At 41.4% G+C, this 22,359-nt stretch overlaps 2 protein-coding genes across 6 annotated transcripts in view; one reads left to right on the forward strand and one right to left on the reverse strand.

The window, feature by feature from the left end:
• Window positions 1–22,359, reverse strand: part of LOC100749861 (tyrosine-protein phosphatase Lar) — a 287,592-nt gene that overhangs the window by 222,638 nt on the left and 42,595 nt on the right. The window lies entirely within an intron of this gene.
• Window positions 1–22,359, forward strand: part of LOC100744512 — a 148,248-nt gene that overhangs the window by 4,999 nt on the left and 120,890 nt on the right. For 2 of the 4 annotated variants that reach the window (XM_033324605.1, XM_033324604.1), the window contains exons 3-6: window positions 14,469–14,643; window positions 14,801–14,957; window positions 15,035–15,558; window positions 19,339–19,482. In XM_033324605.1, the coding sequence (XP_033180496.1) occupies window positions 15,348–15,558; window positions 19,339–19,482 (355 nt within the window). In that variant the 5' untranslated portion in view covers window positions 14,469–14,643; window positions 14,801–14,957; window positions 15,035–15,347. Of the gene's footprint in view, window positions 1–14,468; window positions 14,644–14,800; window positions 14,958–15,034; window positions 15,559–19,338; window positions 19,483–22,359 lie in introns of those variants that run through there. The other 2 variants (XM_033324607.1, XM_033324608.1) reach the window with 1 other exon arrangement.

The raw sequence follows: 22,359 nt of genomic DNA on the forward strand, positions 1-22,359 counted from the left end.
GTGTAGCAGTCTCTTTCCATGTTTCTGATTACTTTACAAACTTTTGCACGAGCACCGGCAATGCAAGGAAAGCTTTTAGATGCTTGTTCCTAGTGTGTCCTACGTAAATCATGTTTTGAAAGAATCGTATTGTTCGTTATCCATTAAATCGCACTTTCATGCACCGCTCTGCGAAAATCTTGTACGCGATTCGATCGCGAAAACGAATTATCGTACAATATGTAAGCGTATTTTTATAGACGCGTAGTTCCGTTGAAAAATTCATCGCATTACGAATACATCTACGTATGCATTACGAAGAAATACACGCGAGTATAGCAGGCAGAATGTAGGGCCTCGTCGTAACAATTTACAACTGTATATTCATTGGCGGTACGTTTAAAAAGATATTTGTCTCCTTGCGAAGGAAAATGGTCGTAGCTAATTTATTACTTACGTTATTTCGTTTCGAAACATATTCCGCGAGATGCTTCGTTCGTCTTCTGAAAAAGCTTGAAACGCTTATTAAAGCTATTCGTTACATATTCTGAAATCTCTGATCTTACGACGATGAATTCTTGAAAAGGCGAAGCAAAACGATTTGAAGAAACCGAAGCAGCTGCTTGGTGCGTGCGGAGTACGAACCCTTTGCTGGATCAATTAGCGATTCTACGTAGCACTTTACCACTCACGGTGTAACTCGTTCTATCGCATCGATTCGCCATACGTAATTTATTCCTATACTCTTTTATGCCGGCTTTTACGTACAATTTAAATAATTAACTAATTTAAATAATTACAATATAATTCGCGGCAGCACGATATATCGATTCGCGTGCAATTATTGTACGCGTTTGTAAAATTTCATTTCGGTATTTTATTGGCCCACGCGCAACATACTACACCTATGTGTGTGTATGAGGTGAATCGAAGGTAGCCCAGTCTTTACGAGTTGGCGCGAGAGAATGTGCGTATAATACGCGTCAGGCGGTTTGCGAAAACTAAATTTGTAGTTTTCTGGGAAAAAGCACGTTGTTTGTCGACACCTGTAAAGGGAATAGGTGGTCGTTGATAAAACCGCGAATTTTTATGCGTTTATAGGAAATTTGAATATACAGAATATACAGAATATGACGCTTTCTATAATACCTGGTGGGTAAAACGATTTTCTATCCGAGTTCTACTTTCTTTAATTATATCGTCAGAGATATAAATTTGCATGGAAATCCGCAGTCTATTGATAAATTGCGACCGCGTTTCTCCACATTTATCCCCTTCCGTATATGATAAATGACAGACGACACAGATCATATCGAGTGTTAACTGGATAGGAAGTTTTGCTTTTTCTTATCACAGGCACGAGAATTACGAGAATAGTGGAATAGCGGTACGTTGCCTTAACGTAATTCGAAAACGTGTAATTATGCAAAGATCGCAGCTTGTTTTCCTTTCTTTCGATCGCCGATCGAACCGTGATAAAAAGTCGCGTAATGCTCGTGATCGTAATTGCTCGGCATGCTTAGCGGCACGAACGCATAATCACGTATTTTACGGTATAATTTTATAATAAGCCCGCGAGTATTTCGGACAAAGCTCTTGGACACGTACTTTTATAATATCGCGATGTTGCTGCGTGTATTCGCCGAGGGAAAGTTTTCGGCTCGTTGAGGTTTCACCTTGTCAAAATCTTCAGGCTACAGAGATTTAACAAATCGTTTAGCGTAGACACCAAGTACACTGCCGTTCTTATGTTTCACAGAATGTAACGTAGTCCCGAATTAGAAATAATTAACAATTAAAAATGTGTCTTCAAAGGTCTTCTTCTAATACGTAATGGAAAATAATAACAAGTATTGAACATTACGAAGTTGTTTAGTTATTTAACACGTTATTATTAATTCGTTTGGTTGCCAAGCAACTTGAAATTAATAGCCAGATTATCGTGATCAATCCTAACGTTTAATACTCATAATTAAACATTTTAATATTATATAGCATTGACGAGATTTTAAATAAACAATCAAAATTTCATACGATATATGTATATCTATTAATTTATCGTTAATTGAATATTCGCGTACTGCTAGTAGAAATGGATCAGTAATCGCATACTTACGAGTGGCAGTGTACACGTACGTCTGCTGTCTGAAGTTTTAGGAATTTTAACAGCGGTGATCGAACTTTGACTTGCAGAAGTTAGGCCTGTTCGTGAATTCGAGCGGACGTAAACGCGTGGCAAATAATTCGAGGTACTATAAATATATATCTCGCCTTGTGAAAATGTTAAGAACGCAGTGGCAGAAGGAAATTACAGTCTTTTAGAAATTTTTCAACCATAGAGGTTCGAGTTAACGACTTTCGATCGTATACGAATAAATGAACGCGCTTGGAAACGAAATTTTTTTTCGAGTTAAATTTGGTAATGCGCACTTTCCCCGTAAGTTTAGTAGACTATCGACTATAAACTATGGACTATCGACTATCGACCTCAACGGTTCGGTGACCGATTATTCGAGCTATTCGAGAGACCACCTTACCGTCCTCCGATCACCACGAATTTCGTTCAAACGAACGAAACTAACTGATTTCCCACGGGATAACCATGCTGGAAATTCGACGTAAATCGATCGCAAAAGCCCAGATGCGATTACGAACGAGTTGCCGTCGATTCTTAATCTCGAATGGTTCTTTAAACTCCTCTGGAGCCGTTTGTCCCATTCCTACTTTTTCTTTCCAGTTTTCCCTACCACTTTCTCGTCACAGCGACACTTTCCTTTTTTCCAGCTACGTTGCTCGTTCAGTTATCCGACACGCGCGATATACGCAGCGAGACACGTGCGCTGTACGAATGCGTTCTAAACTGTGTCGCGCGTGTCTCGCGTGTAACGTGTGCGTCATATGCGCTGTGTGTATTCTGCGTCGCATTGCTCGTCGGAAGATTTGTATCTCTATGCTGCCCGAGGCAACTGCATCTTGAAATGGCCGCTATTCCGTTCCACTAATCATATCGGAAGGGATTTACGCGTGCATGGAGTAATTGCCTCCGAACTAATTTCCTACGGCCGTTTCACTTGTCGAGAACTAATCTTCGATCTGGTTAAGCGATTGTTCCATTTTTCCCTCTACTCTCGAGACGTTTAGTCACGTACTTTTGATGCAAAGGATATATTAGACGCTGAGAAGTCACATTGATTCTTTGCACGAAATGCGAAATAGAGAAAAGCGTAGGTTACCCATAGGTTAACACGATCGTTGATTTTCTACGCAAAGATAAAGTTACTTGTTAGCAATTGATCGTTCGATGGCACTTTCCTTTTTATAATTCTTCTTTTGCGGCATAATTTTAACCGATATAGCAATTACTATGTCGTAGAAAGCGATAGACAGACGGCGATAACAATTTTATGAATGATGCCTATGGCATGAAATTCAGAATGTCTTCTGTTTATCAGTTTTCGGATTAAAACGGGTGCATATACATGCACCCAGGATATACGCGATACGGCTAACTATTGGCAGAGAAATCAATTAATAACCACTTAATACTTTAATTTATTATGACTTCGTTATATCCGTTTCGCCAAGAGTATTCATTTATGTGGCTATTTTCATCTCTTAGATTCAATCGCGCGATTATCGTTTCTGGGTTACTCTAATATCCACTGGAAATTGTTTAATTATTTAGTAGAGGAACGAATATTCGAGGGAAAGTTGATCGCTTCGCGAAGGAAACAACGCCAACTACGATATCTAATTAGGATAATCAGTAAAAAAAAAAAAAAAACTTCGTACCACGTATTTCAATTTCTGCGATATTGGAGAATCGCTAGGAGGTAACTGCGCTAGTATCGCGAAATGTTCGCGAAAGCTTGGCTATGTTCTAGAGTTGCATACGCGAGCGGCAGAGAGATCGTGGAGAACTCGAGGAACGATACTAAATTTCCTAGCAGGTACTTAGCTTAGAAGATGTTTATTTGGGAGGGAATCGTGGTTTCAACCTTTGCAACTTTGATGCCAAATTCTCTTATCGAAGTTGAAGGAGATTATTTGTAGCTTTATCAGTAAACTACGAATCTACGTTCTATTATTAAACTATGTCGTAATAATTATTATTTCTCTTTTTAAAGCGCTTCCTTCGTTTTAGCGTCTCTTTTTTCTCGCTCGCTCGCTCTTCAAAGTCTTTTTTAAGTTATTTATCAGCGGTGATGCGTTTTTAAGATGTTCGTCGGAAGGAAATTAGTTGGACGTTACTTTGCTGTGATATAATTCATGGCGTAAACTTAACCTGCACGATACGAAGGGTAGAGAATGTGCTTACGCGAATGAGCGATCAAGATATCCAACGATGGATAGTGACCCGAGGTCATGTGGCTATCAGGTGTCGTAGGATTGATTAGAAGCGATAATCAGCGATTACCGTCTTTCTATCGATTCTATAGACGATTCTGTTTAAGACGATAAGGCCTGATACGAATGACGGAATCTAGAAATAAGAGAATCGTATTTTTCCGACAATTTCGCCGATACCAAAAAGAAAATTATTTAATTTCTACGAAACTTTGGTATTCGAGGTACAAGACTCGATACAAATAACTCTGTTTAAGAGTTCATGACTACCAGTTGCTAACTGTTTGCGCATTTCCAACGATCCTATACGTCGATGAAATATCAAACATGCCGCTGTTTCTCAGAAGGAACGAGACTCGCGTGGAAGATTTGTCACCGTAATTGATTGCAGATGTAACGCCGACGTTCGAGAATTAATAACGGAGAATCAAGCGAAACAACTGGCACGATAGAATCGCACGTATGGCGATCTGTAGAACGATTCGATGTAAATAGTACGACTACGTGTTTATTTGAATTTTCATACACGCTATTCACAGCCACGTGTGAACGAAGAAGAGAACTTCTTGCAAGATGCTCGAGTAGCATTGTTCCGGCAGAGTTCGACCAAGTTTTGAGACAGAAACGAAAGAAGAAAGTTGGGCGTGAAAGTCGGAGTAGTCCTGTTCGGAAAGCATCGAAGAAAATCGAGATATCGTCTAGATCGCGAGGCTGAAAGTTTTTTTCGCGTCAGTCGTATCAGAGCCAACTTCCATCTATACCATCGTTCGGAACAGCTACTTCTCCTTAACGATGCGACGGTATTTCACTCGTACAGCTTATATAACTTGGGAATGTCTGTGGCGTATCGTTCGAAAGGATAACGCGGTATATATCCGGATTCGGATAGCGCGGATATGAAATCGGAGAAACAGGTAGAGAGATTTTTTAACGGATCGAAAGGGAGAAAAAAAAAAGCGGTAGCGTATCCATTCCGGCGTACGGAATAGATGCTCGGTAGGTCGTGTTACACCTTCATCGTCCGAGGGTGTAAGGGGTGATGGCAGATCGATGACCACGCGAGGGTGTTGAACGCACGTGACGTCACAACACACACAGTGGTAGGAAATCGGGGTTAGACAAGCCTAGGCTCGGTACGACACTGCTTAGACGCCGTCTCTTCTCTATCCGGTTGTTTCAGCCACGTTTTACCGACACCTACTGTGGCGCGTTGGCCGGAAACGTGTCCAGAAGCGACAGAAACCACGTTGTTTCGTTACAAGGCATTATTACGTTTGATGCTCGCACGTGAACGTTAACGCCAGCGTTAACGCGAACGTGAACGCGAGTGCGAACTCTAATATGAACGCGAAAGCGAACGCAATCGCGAGCGTAAGCATGAATACATCTGTGCACACACAACAGCGGAAACACGAGCACGTTTACTTAGTTATGCATTTTCACGGCAGTCGCAAGCACGAATGATCTCGCGTTCTCGTAGAAGGCGTATTCGGTGCGAGCAACCCGACTACAGCAGCTTTGCCAGCCGCGTGTATCAGCTACAGAGAAGCGGAGACGGTCTTTTTGGTACTCGTGGTCTCTACGCTCTGCTGAACACTCGCTCTCCGACCTACTAATTTAGCGGATTAATTAGCCGAGACACTAAGACTTGCCGGAAAGGCGGAAATCCAGACGTCCCAACGGAAAATTTCTGTCGTATTACCGAATCTCTAGGTTTTCTTCGCGGCGATCCTACGCGAGTTTGAGTAAACTTTGGTAATCGGATTAAAACGTTAATCGGACTGCCAGCGACCGGAATTACTTCGGAACGAGATCTCGCTTATACGTAAAGTGGATCGTTAAATTTCGCGAGAAACTCCCGTGAAACAACGTTCCTCCTTTCTTGATACAATTTCTCTTCGATTTACCGATAATTAACATAATTTTATATGCTTCTAACGCGATTTAACACCGGATATTATGTTTACCAACAATTTCGGTACTCCATGCCCGCCGGTTAATTATATCACTGATAATCGATAATCGATGATTAACAACTTGCAGGAAAATTGAAAATCAAACATTCGTCCATTAATTTCGATATTGCCTACATTTAATTATCTTCTTCTTAGTTGGTCCTCTTAGTTCTTCGTACCACACCTTCGTCTCCATAAATTCTTCATTTCGCTTTCGATGTAGCGCGTTTCTGTACTCGAACATTTTGGAATCGTTAAAAACTTTGAAACGTCCCGTGAATGCCGCAGCGCTGATTCTACTTCTGGGACGACGCAGCGTAAATAAAAAACACGGCAGAAACGTTGTTATCGATTAACCTGCTTTCCCGGAGAAATCCATTTGCTTCCTGAAAGCAGAAGCCTTCCCTACGATCTTGTTATATTTTTCATATTTTTCCTCGTTGCGGCATTCGTTGGTAACCGATTGGTTTAGAAATTACGTCAGTGTTTACGCCCGTTTCTCATTGTGCTTTCATTTTTCATTCGAAAGCGTACAATAGATTTCAGGCGTTGTTATGTTACAACGTAATCGCGTTAATGATTTGCGGGGCATCCGCGCTAATGATCGCCGACATTCTCTGGCGCGGAAGGGCGAGGATGGAAAGTGGCGAGAGGTTGCTACGGATCGAGAATGTAATTGCGTTCTACGATTAAAACTGGAAATTCGCTCGTGCGCAATCCGAAACGCACGTGATTCTACGTTTTTTGTTCCAAAGTATAGCATTGTACAGCACATCGACGTATAACAATCCTACGAGTCAAATTACATGTTAGCAAAAACAGTTGCCGATGAAAATCGATTTTACGTTTTACTAATCGCGACTGTTATTTTAATCAATTTTAATATTCATCTTACCGTATTGTAATCGTTGTTATTCCGTTCCACGCACGCTAGAAACGATTTCGCAATGCAGATTTAAATTTTGCCAGTTTCCTATCTATTCATCTAAAATTCGTTCGATCGAATTCGCGTTGTTAAACTGTGAACGCCATCGTATAATTATTATAATTTACCGCGTCGTAGCAATCATGGCAAATAGTTTCAACAAATATTTATTACGTATAGATACATCGAGTCGCAAAATACAACATTTATCGTCATGTTTCCTACGAAATCCGTAATCATCTTAATATTTACGAACCCGAGCGTATATATCCTCGAGATGGTCTATTTTTCTCTTGAAATTATCGAAAGGGGGAAGATATATTAGGTCGTGCGAAAAGTTTCTTTCGTTTGATAAGGAAATAATGGACGCGCAGTGTTTTTCGTTTTATATCGGTTTATCGAATTATGCAGGAACATAGTAATAGAAATAGAACGAAAAGTATCACGCCTGATTCAATAAAATAATATAAAACAAAAATTGTTGTTCGTCTATTGTCACCTTATGAAACGAAAGAAACTTTTCGGACAACCTAATATTTTGAACGCCGTTGCGGTCTGCGTTTCGAAATACAAAGTATGCGATTTGCACCAATTTCGAAAGACGACGAGCAATTGTTGCATAATTATACCATTGACGTTGGCTTTCGATACAGTAGCGTCACGAGCTACAACTTTAATTAGCCCTCCATTGTATCGCTGACAGTAATAACGGAAGCGGTGAATAGAGAAGATTAGATTAGAACTAATGCAATTCGCCAAGACAGTCAATAGGTGGCTATAGGACACATGGAATAGAGAACGGTGAAACCTATGCGGATACAAACAGTCGATACTATGCCGTGCGTCTTCCTCGTCTTATTCGTACAATTAACACGTAATTGTTGGCTCTGAAGTATCGAGAGGTGGTAATTAAAACGAAGAGATGTAATCTGAAATATCGGATAAAGTTGTTATATATGGTGTTGGTGCGTAGAGGCGAGGTATGTCTCGTGGTTTGATCGAAACAGCTTCTCTTGAAGCGAAAGATTTCACCGAGCCGAGTTTCAAGAAGATACCCTACTTGTAATTCCGTGATACATAAACGTTTGTAGAAGGCAAGTAATAAGATTCCTTTAGCGAAGTTGGTGAAAAGTAAACGTTTACGAAGAAAAGACCTGGTCGATATAGTAAACAGTAATATATAGAGTATTGCTGGTTTTCGGTAACACGCCAGAAATTACAATAACAAAAATGTATTCGTGGAAATCGATGCTTCGCTTTTGCGCTAGTTTCGTCGTTGATTATTTTTCAATTTTTCTCTCTCTGCGAAGAAGAAACGTTTCGACGGATTATACGAATAAAGACTTGAGATACTCCGTGAAAGACTGTCGAACTCTAGGACGTCTCGCCTATCGAACTTTAGGACGACTCGCCTATCGAACTTTAGGACGACTCGCCTATCGATTTCTTGTTCGGAAAATCGCCTTGCAAGCCGCTGTTTACTTAACTATGCAGAGACAAAAGCCACGGTGCAAAAGCCCGGTAAAAGGGCGAAACGTTGAAGGAGAAGCAGAAGGAAAAGGAAAGATAAGGAATACGACTGACGCAGAAGAGTGTGTAGTGGCGTACACCGAAGAAGCGGTAGACCGGATTAGCATAGATATTGAGCACTCGACGGTCCAGCAGGGGAAAAACATTTTGGACTTCGTTACTGTGTTAGCTTACCCATCACTTCCATCCGCCATCTCTCTTTCCCTCTCTGAAAGTATCTGCGAATAGATCTCCATTCTCTTTTCCTCGCGTCCTCGATAAATCGTTCCGTCTCGCTTGATAGATAGGCAGACCTTGCAACTGCACTACCAAATTCACACACAATTGATAGATTACGATACTCTTACTTACTCCAAGTAAAATTCTAAAGCTTTTGTAGCGCTCTATCTAGACGGGAAAAATTCCATTGCCTTGTCCGATTCTTGAAAAAAAAAAGAAAAAAATAAAGAATATCCAAGTACGTTTGTTGAAAACGTGACTCGGGAAGCCGAAGCCGGTAAAAAGCCTTTAACGATAGGCCCATGATTAAAGTTCAGGGTTACATTGCGCACTCGCGATAATGAGAAACTCAGGCAGAAGTCCGAGTTTGCTCGTGCAGGTAATCACGGAGGTATAACCGCAGAGTATAACGAGTTACAGCAGTTGGATCAAGCCGCCATCTGTTCGGTATCCGTTTCAAGCCTCGTCGACCATTTTCAAAGCTTCCTGTTATTCTAGGTTTAGGATATGATGTGCTACGTAAATGCGGAATTATAAATTGAGCACGAAATTCGAGTATCGTTGGTCGTATCTGAAAAATTCAAATTCACCTCTCTCTATTGTTACGCTACAGCCGACATTTTCAACATTTATGCGAAAGGTTCGCGATTGCCGAAAGACGATTAACGTTGTATTCATCTCGAATTAAATTTTCATCTTCGTGAAATAAATTTTCTGCAAACTACTGCTTAGTTGACCACCGCTGGCCTCGAATTAGCACAGGCTCCATTATTTAAATTCAACGGATATAAAAGAAGGATCAACGTTAAGTCGCACTCGGAGATATTGGCTGCCGAAGCCTGTCTGCGCGGAAGATTCTGCAGTCTCGTCTGAAAGGAAAAGGAACGAAGGGAATCTGGAAAAATCGGTCTAATAAAATTCTGTCAGTGCGATAGTGTCGCAAAAAGCGATAAGACGAGCGCTTTAAGTTTTTATATTCCAGAACTGTTACTCAGGTATAAGCAAAGAGCTTCCTTACGTACCGAAATATTATGTTATTTCATCTTTGCGTGTGATATTTGACGATAACGAGATTAAGAGAGCCCTCGTCTTATCAATCGAGGGAGAGAGAGAGAGAGAGAGAGAGAGATAGCTATCTACGAAGGAAATTGTAATTTGACGTAGCTGACGCAATTCGGACGAATCGAATTGTCGCGAAAGCAGAAGGAAAATCTTAAATCGATATATCTGGTTCCGATGGTTGAGAAAAATAAGCGGTACTGTCTCGTTTCTCGAGGTTGTGGCTGGACTAGCGCCAGGAAATCGCGAAATTGATAAAATTTGCCAAGTAGAGCCAGCATTCCTTTTCCTAGCTTGTTCCGGTAAGATGGTAGTTTTACTGGGTCAACAAACCTACTAGGAAAAATTGGCAAATTGTCACGACTATCGTAACATATATCTCGCATTCGTTATTATTTCGCGGTGAGTTTCCTCCACTTCTTATGCGTTAGATCGTGCTCCTCGTTCCCGTTACCTCGCCGACCATCAACGCATGTTCCTTCCATTTGCCTTCCTCGTTCGGTCGAGAAAAACCTGGCGAAAGGAGACGGTAATACATTTGCAATTCACGGCCACGAGCTCGATAAAGTTCGTCCAGATGGGAAGAGTGAAAAACTACGCGAAGAAGAACTCTGCCGTCATTGCTTATCCGTTGTTTTATTATAGAACGTTGCAGGTATTTCGTACTGCTGTGAAACAAACATACGCATCGTGACGCGCGCTTTGCTTCCCGTACACACCTTTGCGTTCGGTCTTTTTCTCGTACTGCTTCGCCACAGCACTCTTCGTCCGTTTTGTTTTAGTGCAAACTACAGCCTTTAAAAAAAAAAAAAAAGATCGAAATTGCCGGAACGGTGGGATGGGAAGGACAGCGTGGCTGTAACAAGCCGACCCGAAGAAATTATATTTTATGATTGCCGCAGCGTTTAAGCCGCCTACAGCGCAATGCACGCGCGCAATTATTCCATGCATTCTAAGCTGCGATTATGACTGTTGGCCTGCTCTCCACTGCCGGCCTCTTCTTCCACTCTACACCCTTTTCTCGCATTTCATTATCCATAAATTTGAACTGTATAAAGTAGCACTTTTTACAATGCTGTTTCTCCGCATTCGCTTCATCCCTTATTTACATGATTTGAAGATTTACGCCTTTTTCCTCTCGCATCGGCTTCGCTTTCTACAGGACTTTGACGAATTTGCATCATTTTTCGTTGTAATATTCTTTTCTCTTTTAATAAACACCAACGATAGTGCGCAACATGCGTTAAAAAAACGGCACATAACTCGTATATTTATTAAATTTACTATTTCCGTACAACGATTCGAAGCTCTGGATATCATAGGGTTAATATAAAAAGCAATTAGATTCTACGTTTAATGCTTGTTAAAATGTCTATCTGTTAAAACGCGTAACAAGATTTTCATCACCGTGAATGTTATTTTAATGTACGATAGTAATCTCGATATATGCAGCTTTTGGTTTGACATGAAATTGCACTGGATATAAAATTTGATTCTCTTTCATTTAAACGCGACAGAGGTGTAGGTATCGGGAAATCACGATCATAGTGACGAGGAATTTTTTGTCACTGTTTTCTACGAGAAAGTTTCGTGTTTTTGCTTCCTCTTTCGTTGAAACCTTTCTCTCTGCAATCTCCGATCTCGCGCATGAGGGAGATTCGATCCTTTGTTGCCGATGAACCGGACGGCAAAGTTCTCGTCAACGCGAAGCAGCTTTCAAGATTGCCTACGATGTCACGTCACTGTACAAAATCGGGATCCTCGAAGACGATATTGCCAACTTCCTTTCCTTGGTTTTCCGCATTTTCCTTCTTTCCTTTCTTTCGTGATCTAAGCGTCGTCATTGGACCGTCTTTAGACAAACTTGCATAAAATCCTACCCTTCCTCTTCTTCTTCTTCTCCAGTTTCCTATTCTTTGCATTTTACGGATTAATTATGCAAGAATGTTGGATCGTAGAAAAGTTTCTACTCGCAGAGCAATTCGATGGTTCTTTTCTCCTAAAATTTTCTACGCGATTCTACGCATGCCGATGCTCACATGCATTTTACGTGTCGTTCCTCACGCGTTATCCTTGACGTAAACCCTCGTTCGTTTTTGTATTTTAAATTGGCATATAAATTTGCAAATAATTATGAAAGATTATTCCATGTTCTCGATAATAACGTTTGCCACTTTCCCGGTGAAACTCTTGATTCGATCGGGGAAACGTTATCACCTATTCGGCTGCTTATTAGAGAGGCTAAACGCGCGAGCTTAACCGAGCTTACGCTTGTAAAAGCTGGAAACGCGTGATCGAAGAATGGCTTGGAAAATCGCGCTTCGAAATACCGAATTAACGTCCGGCGATGCGTGAATTGACATTGCAAACGAGTTAGATGTTTCGCGAACAAGGGAGGACAGTCAACGACAAAGTCTTCGTTGTAATTTCGCTACGATCGATCCAAGCAATAGAATTCGTTTAAATTTGTACATTTGTTACTATTGTATTATCCGCATCGGGTGAGAAACGGACGCATCTAAATACGAGCGTCGATAACATACAATATTTGTATAAATCTTCGATTCGTCTTTAATTTTAAAACGTTCCTTTAATATTCTAATTTGTATGAATTAAATCAAATTCGATTGTCTTTATCGAATTTGCTTTAGCTTCGAGTTATTCGAGAAGACCCGATAATTAATTTATCGTTCGAGCAGTGTCGGGTTTCTGAAATTAATTGTAATTCTTGTTATTAAATATCAAGCCTTCGATCGTGGTTGTTCTAAACTGCGTTTGCAGTTTGTAGAGCTCTTCGATTCATCGGAACAGTTTGACACTCCCAATCATACTTAGTTTGACCTGATTCGATGATATTCCGTGAAATGTTTCCGGATTACAGACCACGTAATATGATAAAGGCATTGACAAAACCGTATTGAATACACGATCGGCCATTAATATACGAAGGACAGTTCGTCAGAGCGTCGATTGTTCTGAAATTACTTTCAATCGGATTCATTTTTCACAAAAGAATCGAAATAAGCGAGAAGCGAGGATGAGAACGGGCGTTTGATAATGTTTAAAGCTTTGCAAGTAAGATGGAATGTTAAACCGACCTATTTAAACGAGCGTATGTGGGTCAGGATATCCGAGTCCCTGCTTCACGATGTCTAAAAAGAATGGCGTAGAGTGGGAAGCGAGTAGCCTACAGCGACGAGAGAATAAAAGAAGAAGCCGTTCGTACAATTATTGTAAGAGCGTCTATAGTAGGACGACAAATCTCTCGACGACGTTACCTCGACGTTTCTGACAGTCTCGCGTAAGCCGATTACTGTTCCGCAAGATAAATTAAAACTTAAGTTTTTCAAAGAGAACTACACGTGTATGCGTACGCGTATAGTTGTGTCATTTGTCACCGTTTTTTGCATATCAATGTTATTCTCTTGGACGATTCATCACCAGCACGGAAAGTAACGAAAGATATGGAGTATAATTTGGAATAAGCTAGGATTTATGGATAGCCGTAAATTCATTCGCGCTACATTTTCGGCAATATGAATTTTTTGTTCGAACGCCAAATAGGTTTCTATATCTCGTATCGTATGATAAATTGTAATTTTCGCTCTCACAAATATATTATTTATCGCGAGATAATTACACTGTGTATAATATTATTTTCCTCTTCCGGTCGTCGTTCTATTGTCGCCACTCGAATTAAATCAGCCTGCGTCAGAAAGAGTTTGCTATTTCTAAATGTTACATCGCAGTCAGGCAACGCAGCTTATTTGTATGTCCGCATAAATTCTCTGACGCGGAAACCTCCTAATGTTAATTCGAAACAAAAGCACGACCGTCGCGAGGGTCCAACGAAGTCTAGCCGAGAGTGAACGTACAGAAGCGTCGTGGTAGAGGTAGAGGTTCCGGAAACGCGACGGGGATGCAGGGAATTGTGGGGTCTTGCAATGGGGTAGCGCATTCGGTACGGTACGACAACGGAACTGGGGTTTTGTTCGAGGGATGCGAGAGGAGGTTGCTGGAATATCCACCGCAACAAGGTGCAGTTGGAAAAAGGGAATGACAAAATGAAGAAAAAAAAATAGAAGCCACAGAATCGGCGCATAAAAGCGAGTACGAACAGCCTGGAAGGATAAATAGTAAAAAATGTAGCTCGACCGCGAATTAGAAATTTTCAGTTTTTCTCCTTGCTAACAATTCTACGGCCGCATTACTTAAACTCGAGGGTTTCGATCGTAATGTTCTTTCGCACGCTGCTACAACTTTTCCTTCAAATTAAATATCATCGAATCGGATAGAAATTGCCGCTTTAGATTTACTACGAATATAGCATGGAACTATGGAATTTTTTAAACGATCAGTGCGACGGTGTAGTTATAGATTTCGAAATAGAAATCGCGCTTTTTCGAAATAGAAATCGCCGTTATCCGTTTAAAATTAACCTTCGAATTTTTCAGTTAAAGGAATTATTCGCGGAAACGAGGGAGAAGAACAGGTCTAGCGCCGGAAGAAATTTGGATAGGAAAGGAGGATCTGTCGTTTAATACGTGCTCGCCTCTTTTCCTCCTTTCTTTCAAAGTAGCTGAGTAGTTGTTTAATTCTTAACGAGATGGCTGCTGAAGGAACTTAATTGTAAGAAGCTTTTGTCATTATATCGGATATCTTTCTTTGTTTTCTTCCTGTTCGCGGAGCAGGCAAAGTTTCGATCCTTTGACAGATCTAAGTTAATGCATTTAATAACGTTCTGCAGACGTGCTACGATACTTAAATATTTTTTTTCTGTTTCCAGTAAGCCGCTTTCCACATTTACTTTATTTCGTTCGGTAACGATGGCGCGACAATTCGTGTATAAATCCAGTATTGACGCGTCGCCGATATTTGCTAGTATATCATAGAAATCCGCATCGATCATAGAAATTCAGCGATATAGGCATCAAAGGATATAGGTAAGTGTAGATACATATGAATATATATATACACACACATACATATATATACGATAATATACATATATATGTCGTAGGCCGATAACTCATTTTCCATTGGAGAATCGATTCGAGTAGAGTCGCATAGATCGATTCGATGTTCACTGGGTGGAGTGCGCTGCTCATACTCGCACGTTTAACGCGAGTGCCCGTCGTCACGTGTCCCGTCGAAAATAAGTATCGTCTACTGATAAATGTGCCCGAAGCATTGGCGGTGAAACATGGTTAGCTACGTACAGGGGAAATTCCATTGGTCTCGCGTAGATATTTTCCTCGATTCCCGTGAAACACGCGACCGACCGCGTTACAGTGCGAGTACCCTACACATCACGCTTGTACGCCTATACGCGCATGGAACGAAGAGATCGCTTTATACTGCTTCGTTCTACGTGCACCGTAAAAATGCAAAGCAGGCTTGCACGTCAGCGCATACATCAGCATACACGTGCACACGAGACAGCCGTGCCGTCGCTGCCATGGGACCTGGACGTAGAAGCGGAGGGGGTCGTTTACCCCGCACTGCCACTCCGCTATCAACTTGCTCCGATATTATCGACAAAAGGTAATTTTCTAGGGTACGGTGCAATTTGACGTACCGATTTTCCTATTCATTTGTCATACATCTTTGTCTTTGATTTATCTCTTCCTCTTCCTTTCTTCTCTCGCTATCTTTTTTCGTTTCTCGTTTCGTTAATTTGTTTCTTTTCGACTTAATTTGAGATTTTAATGGCAAACCACAGTGGATTTTCACTACAAATCGTACTTTATTCCTTGTACTTTTGCATAATATGCTTAGTAATCCAATGTACTTTTACTACGTGCTTATTTGTTTAAAGTAGTCACTTCCGTACTATGTCCATTTTTCATCGGGAAACACGGTTATCTGCATTTCATAAATTCAGCATCGATCCCTCGAATCCGCGAGTGTGGCCTTTGATTCTCGATATACGTAGGTAGGGGACGGTTCTCAAACAGCCAGAAAACCTGACAAAGTGCCTCGTTCGATTCTCGTTCTCTTCTGTCTCCGATCAGTTGCTCAAACGAGCGGTCAAGCCACGTTTCGTCGAGTTACGATCCCTTTGTTAGGTCCCTGACTAAGGGTAAAAGAATTTGATTGCTCACTGCGGTTAGGTTTTATATTACGCGATAAATCGAAAGGGTACGTGAGACTTTCGGACATTTTACACGTACCCTTCGCGAGTGACACAGACCAAAGAACGTGTTCGCAAACATTTAGGCATTAAACGAGTTACTTAAACAAGATGATCTTCAACACCATTATGTAGTAAAATTAATTTGCTTACGAGTTTCTGTGTTGCTTGGAAATGGCGAATGTGTACTGTTTAGAGCCAGCAGAGTCACGCAATGCCGTCCATGTAAAGAAAAAGTGGACAGTGGTAACTACCTATCTAGGCAAAGATGAAACAACGAGAGTTCGTGAGGGAGCCAAGTATGGAAGAGGCAAACGTAGAAAACGAAGGGGTATCGAGGATCCCATAGGAAATCGCCGGGTATACAAGCCTCTGTTCGAGTCTGACGGAACAAAGCCGGTATAATGGGCCAGCTGGTGCACACGCAGCAACCGTCCTGGAATTTCGCTCGCTCGGTTATTCTTGCTACAGCGTATTGGTTATATGCCGTATCTCTTCCGTGCAACACACGATATTCGACGCAGTGAGAACAGGACTGTTGCTCGCAGTAGACTCGCAACGTCGTATCGGTGATGCGACCCAACGCGTATCCGTTTTCGCGAGAGATTAGTCTTTGAACGAACACGATGCATCCCAGAACGATCGCTAATCTCATTCCATATACGTTTCTATTCGCTGCACGAACGTCTTGTAAAACTCTTGCTGCTTGATGACATTCGCGATATACGGAACGTTCCTGCAGCTCCCGTCGCTTTGTGCAAAACTGCTCCAAGATCATAGATATTTTCGAGACTGTTGTTCTGATCGATTCAGAAGGCGCTATATCTCGTAGCAAAGAAGAACGGGCAAAGTGTTGGACCGAATCGTTGTAGCATGTATTATGAGGACTACATTGGAGTTGAGTTCGCTCGAGAAAATAGCCAGTAGATACATTTTCGCTTTCTAATAACGCTACATGTCTAAACAGTGCACGGTGCACTTCATCCGCGATCAAGCGAGCACAGAGGAGAATTACGAAAAGAAATATAGTAAAGAGAGAGAGAGAACAATGCTTGGTGGTTTCACGCTGAGAATCGTCGGTAAAAGAAAATCGATAATATATACGTACATTGGTGTAGAAGTAGAAGGATATGTACATGGAATGGACGTACCAGCTACGGAAGCTTGGAATACCATATGGTTCGAGTCTCAGCAAGATTTTATACCGCTATTATTTCTACGTTCCCTCGATCGCCTTTATCTAGAGCAATTCGTAGCCATACTACTTTTCAAATTCTCATTGATCGCTTGGCTCTCGTTTTTCATCCCTTTTTCCTTTTTTCCGTTTTACTTTCTTATTCGGATATTTCTTCCGGTTTATCCGATATATATCGATACGTTTGAACTGAAACTGTTCATCGAGCAACGAAGATCCGTGTCCATCCGATTTTGCACTGTTTTACCATTATCGTGCTGCATCGTCGTTTGTCGAATGTCCAAATGTCGTTTAGATTCCATCACAGCGTTTCATTTCGAAGTGATGTAAACTGAGTAGCAAACGAGTATTTGCCCGTTCATCGATTTATACGGCAAGAGGAAGAGGGCCAGGAACTCTTTCAAACACTGCTCTTCCAATGTACATCGACCAACTGTTCTCTCTTTCTATCTTCTTTCATTGAAGTTTTATCGAAACTTGGATCAATATACTTATGCTTCTCTCTATTGCTTTAGAAATCTTCCAAACATTTTTATTTTGCAATTTTTTCCTTACTTTTCCAGAGAAAGCGTACATCTCGTGATATCCGCTCTTGTTTAACCAAATGTCTTTCGTTCTCGTTAGATGAAACGTTGAACGTGGTAAATCATGTTTATCACGATCGAACCGAACTTTCGTTTGCCAGTAATAATGACCTGGTTGCTGTATACTTTGAAATTCGAGCAACGGCGTATGAAATATATCCGACGAAAGTTTCGGCCGAATTCGATACAACTTTCTAGAGCTCTGTTGCACGTAGTGAAACAGCGTATGCCATTCGTAATCGCGCTAGAAGCTGTAATCCAAATTACATATTTTCGTTACTAGGCAATTTTCATTCGCGAATGTTCGTTTTAAGGTTTGAGATTTTTACCTATCTGCTATTTTCCTGTCACCATATTGAATTTGTTCGTGCTGGTCGATGACGTGAAAGGTAGAAACGGACGTTTCTCTCGACAGTGTTGACAACGATGAAGAGAAAGCAGATTTCAAGGGTGTTTTCCCTTTAATAATTTCTAGAAGGGTGGTAACGAGAAAACGAGTAGTACGAAGAGTAAGTAGGCTGGAAAGAGGTAAGGCGAAACCAGGTAGAATGGGATGCTGCGAGTAGAAAGAAGGAAGGCTGACCCGGCCCGAGAAACTGGCTTTTATTTTCCTTCCAGTGTCATCTCTTCTTCGAGTGCTAGCTATGCGCCGAAATAAGACGAAAACCCTCTGTGTTCCTAGCACGATTTCTTCAAGTATCTCACCTCTTTACTCGCCCTTTCTCCATCGCCGCTCTCTGTCTTTTTTGCTCCGGTGCTCGATGATGAATCACTCGCTGTATTTCTCTCGTTTCTCCGATCGTTCTATCTTTCGCGCTTTTCTGCATGAATTGCAATCGATCGCTGATGCTTTAGTTATTATCTCTTTTATTATTATTTTTATTTTTTTTTTTATTGTTTTCATCGATGGAATTAGATAGTTTGAATCGTCGATGAAATTCAATTCCGTTTCTCGCAAAATTGTTTGTTATAGGATTTCGGTAACGTAGGACTTGGAATATTAAGAATACCTTTTAGGGAATAAGATATGAGCGATGTTGCCTCAGAAGCGTTATATAGTTGACCCTACTGTAAGTGGAAAGCAGTTATGACTCTATCGAGCCTGGTCCTATTATTTTTCACCCTTGGTTCGGTCTTTACGAGGAAAACGGTTCGAAGGGTTCTCTTTACGAGAAGATTGGTTACGGAGAGCGTTCCGGCAGATCGAGCAGTAGCGAAGATATGAAATCCGAACCAATTCCCGTGAGATTTTCGATTCCTGGCCTCAATAAATGCATTTTGTCTTCGCGCTTGAGCAGAGTTTGCCAGTAGGTCGTAAGCTAGTCGGTTTCCAAGCGCGAAAAGTGGGTTAATGTCCTCGACGTTTCTAGAAAGGGAATTGTTTGAACGAATCGGATACTCGACTGTTTCAGACTCGACGTTTCTAATTGACAAAGACGGAAGGGATATATCAACGCGGCGCATCTGCCGAAACGACGCGGAGGCGAAGAAAAATGCAACGAGCGTAGGTGTAAGAATAAAGAGGGAGAAACGGAAGCAGGAAGAGGCGGGCAAAGGTAAGATGGTGGATTTTATCTTTTCTGCAGCCTTTGCACGAACAACCCTGCGGTATGTCCGGAGGCGTGCCATAGAGTGTTCTCCTCTCGTTGAGAATCATTGGCAAGCGAAAGAATCGAAAAAAGAGCGACGAAGGAAACAAAGAGAACCTATCACGATTTTGGACGGATGAAACGGAAAACTGGAAACGAAACACCAGTTAGGAAGTCGTGCGTTTCGAGAAATGCGACGGTAATTGCTTGCAAAGCCGAATTAACACCATGAGCTGTGGATTTTTATCAGAAACATCTTAACCTGGTAAATATCGAACATTCGCAGCACTGGCCTCACTTTCGAGTCTCCTCCTCGAGGGACTCGCCGAAACTTTTGGTATATTCGACAAATTAGTTTCTCGGCGTAATTTGCTCGATCAAACTTTTCTATTCGAAGTTTCTCCATGTCGAGGTGATCGATTTTTCTTTGCTTCGTTCCATCTGGAAGAGCAAAGTTTAATCGTAGTTTAGACTATCGGCGGAAATGAAGTCTGTTACGCATAGAAATTATAAAACGATGCTTTAGGCATGTTTCGCCGCCATTTAAATACGTTTCATTTATATTTAGGAAAAAACTGTTCGTTTACATAGAAATTGATTATCAACTAACGCGAATCCGTTTCACCTGTATAATTCGTACACAAAGAAAAACGATGTAATCTTTGCGTAGAAAGAGTTGCGATAAATCAAGTTTTTCGTTTTTATTTCGGTTTCGAATCTTTCCGTATGCAGCCGAAACGTGTTGGATTTTTACGGGTCAGTAGCTTTTAGCTCCGTTCCGCTCGTAAAATGCGCGTGACTCCTAAATTGTTCACGTTTTGAACGATGTTTTATATTCGAAAGCGATGTTTTGCGTCTGCTCGTTTCTATCTTAAACAAGATAATTCGGAGGCTAAATCGTTCATAGGAAAATACGATGCCCTTCGAACTCTTCGTAGTCGAAACAGCATTTGACGTTTAACGTCGTTTAATTTACAGTTCTCGTTCGATATTCGTCGAATATTCCAATTCAAAATTCATTTCTAATTCAATAAGCTATTTTCAGAAGCTGTTTGTCCTCAGCCGCTTATTACGGGTACACGTAGTTGTAGCCGCGAATGTATATGCGAGGCTTAAATAAAACGGAGACTCTTATCGACCTTTGTGGCAGATTGGATTGAACGTTGCAACGAACCAAGTACATCCAGTAGGACTATTCGCTTAGTCTTTTCGGAAAAACGTAATCCTCCTCCATTGCTTTCAAGTCGGTACGTCTCGAAGCGCCCAGCAGATACTGTCTCCGATGCCTGCGGCGTTTCCGCCGCAACCTTCTGCATCCACCTGTCTCGCGTTTCTCTGCATCCACCGCCTCGTCGTGCCAGCTTTGTTGCGTGAATTCTCACCGGCATTGCTTCACGAATTTGCCATATAGAGAAAGAGACGGGCGTCTCCGTCTCGCTTTGCTTGTTTCGTTCCTTCGGGAAAGGAACAACCTCTGTTCGACGTCTTTTAGCCTTAGCTGTTCATCCCGAAACGGAACTGTATTATACCGACTTTGGACCAGAGATCACCATCGCGTTCCATTGTCGTCCGTGTCAATCACGCAGAAACTTATTTTTCCCCTCTATCGAATATTTATCACACACGTTCGCACGGCTTTTCGTTACTTAAAATGGAGCGCTCGATATACCTTTCTTTCCTATTTTTCTTTTCATATTTCTTTCGCGAGCCCGCAGAGAGCACCGGATTCAAGAGCTCTGCCTTTGAACGGGCCTGGCTTTAAAAACCGATCTTTTCGTCAAAATCCGTTTGAACTCATCACGAAGCAGTCGCAATGGGCAATCGCGATTATCGCGATTTTAAATACGTCGCTGTCTGTGTAGGCGTAGGGCACAGGTGCCGGAGAAAGTACTCTTCGATTCGTACTCGAGCCTTCGGTTCGAGCACCGTGCACAAAAGAGCAGAGTTTTATTCAAAGCAACGGTTCTGCGGGTGGCAACTTTATCCGGCGTGTCTTTAGCCTCGATGTAAAATGCGTCTCGAGAGTTTTCAAGTATTCTTAAAATTTCGACTCTTGGGATCGGGAATCTACTTCCGCGCGATATAAGGAAACAACGACGGATCGAAAGATCCGATAGTATGCGAGCGGGACACGTGAAGGTGGAAAGAAAGCAAGGAAAGAGGGTGGAAACATTATCGCTTAAAAGTTTCAACGAAAAAGTTACTTCGAAACAAATATAATGGAAATTACGAACAGCGCGTCGAACTTTACGCAACTCGAAAGAATGAAATGGAATTTACGACAAACATCTGAAAGTCGGAATGTCGAGAACAATTAGAAATGCATATTTCAAACGCGAGTAAACGTAATTTAATCAACAAAGAGGATGTTTGGTTTTAGCCTGCTGTGATGCTCGAATTTTTATAGTTCAATCTTGCTCTCGTTTTAGCAAACGAAAAAACCTTTTAATAACCCAAGAAAATCTTTCGCGTGAAATTTAAACGAAGATAATTGTTTGCAGTTGTCTTTACGCGTTAAAAAAGTCAGAATAAATACGATCGAGGTTGGAAATGACTGGAAGAATACAGTAGGATTAAGAAATTAAAATGTATGAGTTATACACACACATCTATCTTTAAACAGCGAACAACGGCTGAGATAGCGAAACGGGAATAAAGAAGAGGAAGAGAGTGGAAATAAACGAGGAGATTTTAATCTGACCGCATTTTAATTTCCTAATATATAACTTGAGCTGACGGTGCAACGATTTCAGTTTCAGCTAATGATCGGCACGAGCCAAGAAAATTTATCGTTCGTTCTGTATTTCTCGCGCTTGCCGTGTTTAGCGTTCTCAACCGCTTGTT

The sequence above is a fragment of the Bombus impatiens genome, unplaced genomic scaffold, assembly GCF_000188095.3.
Source record: "Bombus impatiens unplaced genomic scaffold, BIMP_2.2 scf_4016, whole genome shotgun sequence".
In the NCBI taxonomy this organism is placed as follows: domain Eukaryota; kingdom Metazoa; phylum Arthropoda; class Insecta; order Hymenoptera; family Apidae; genus Bombus; species Bombus impatiens.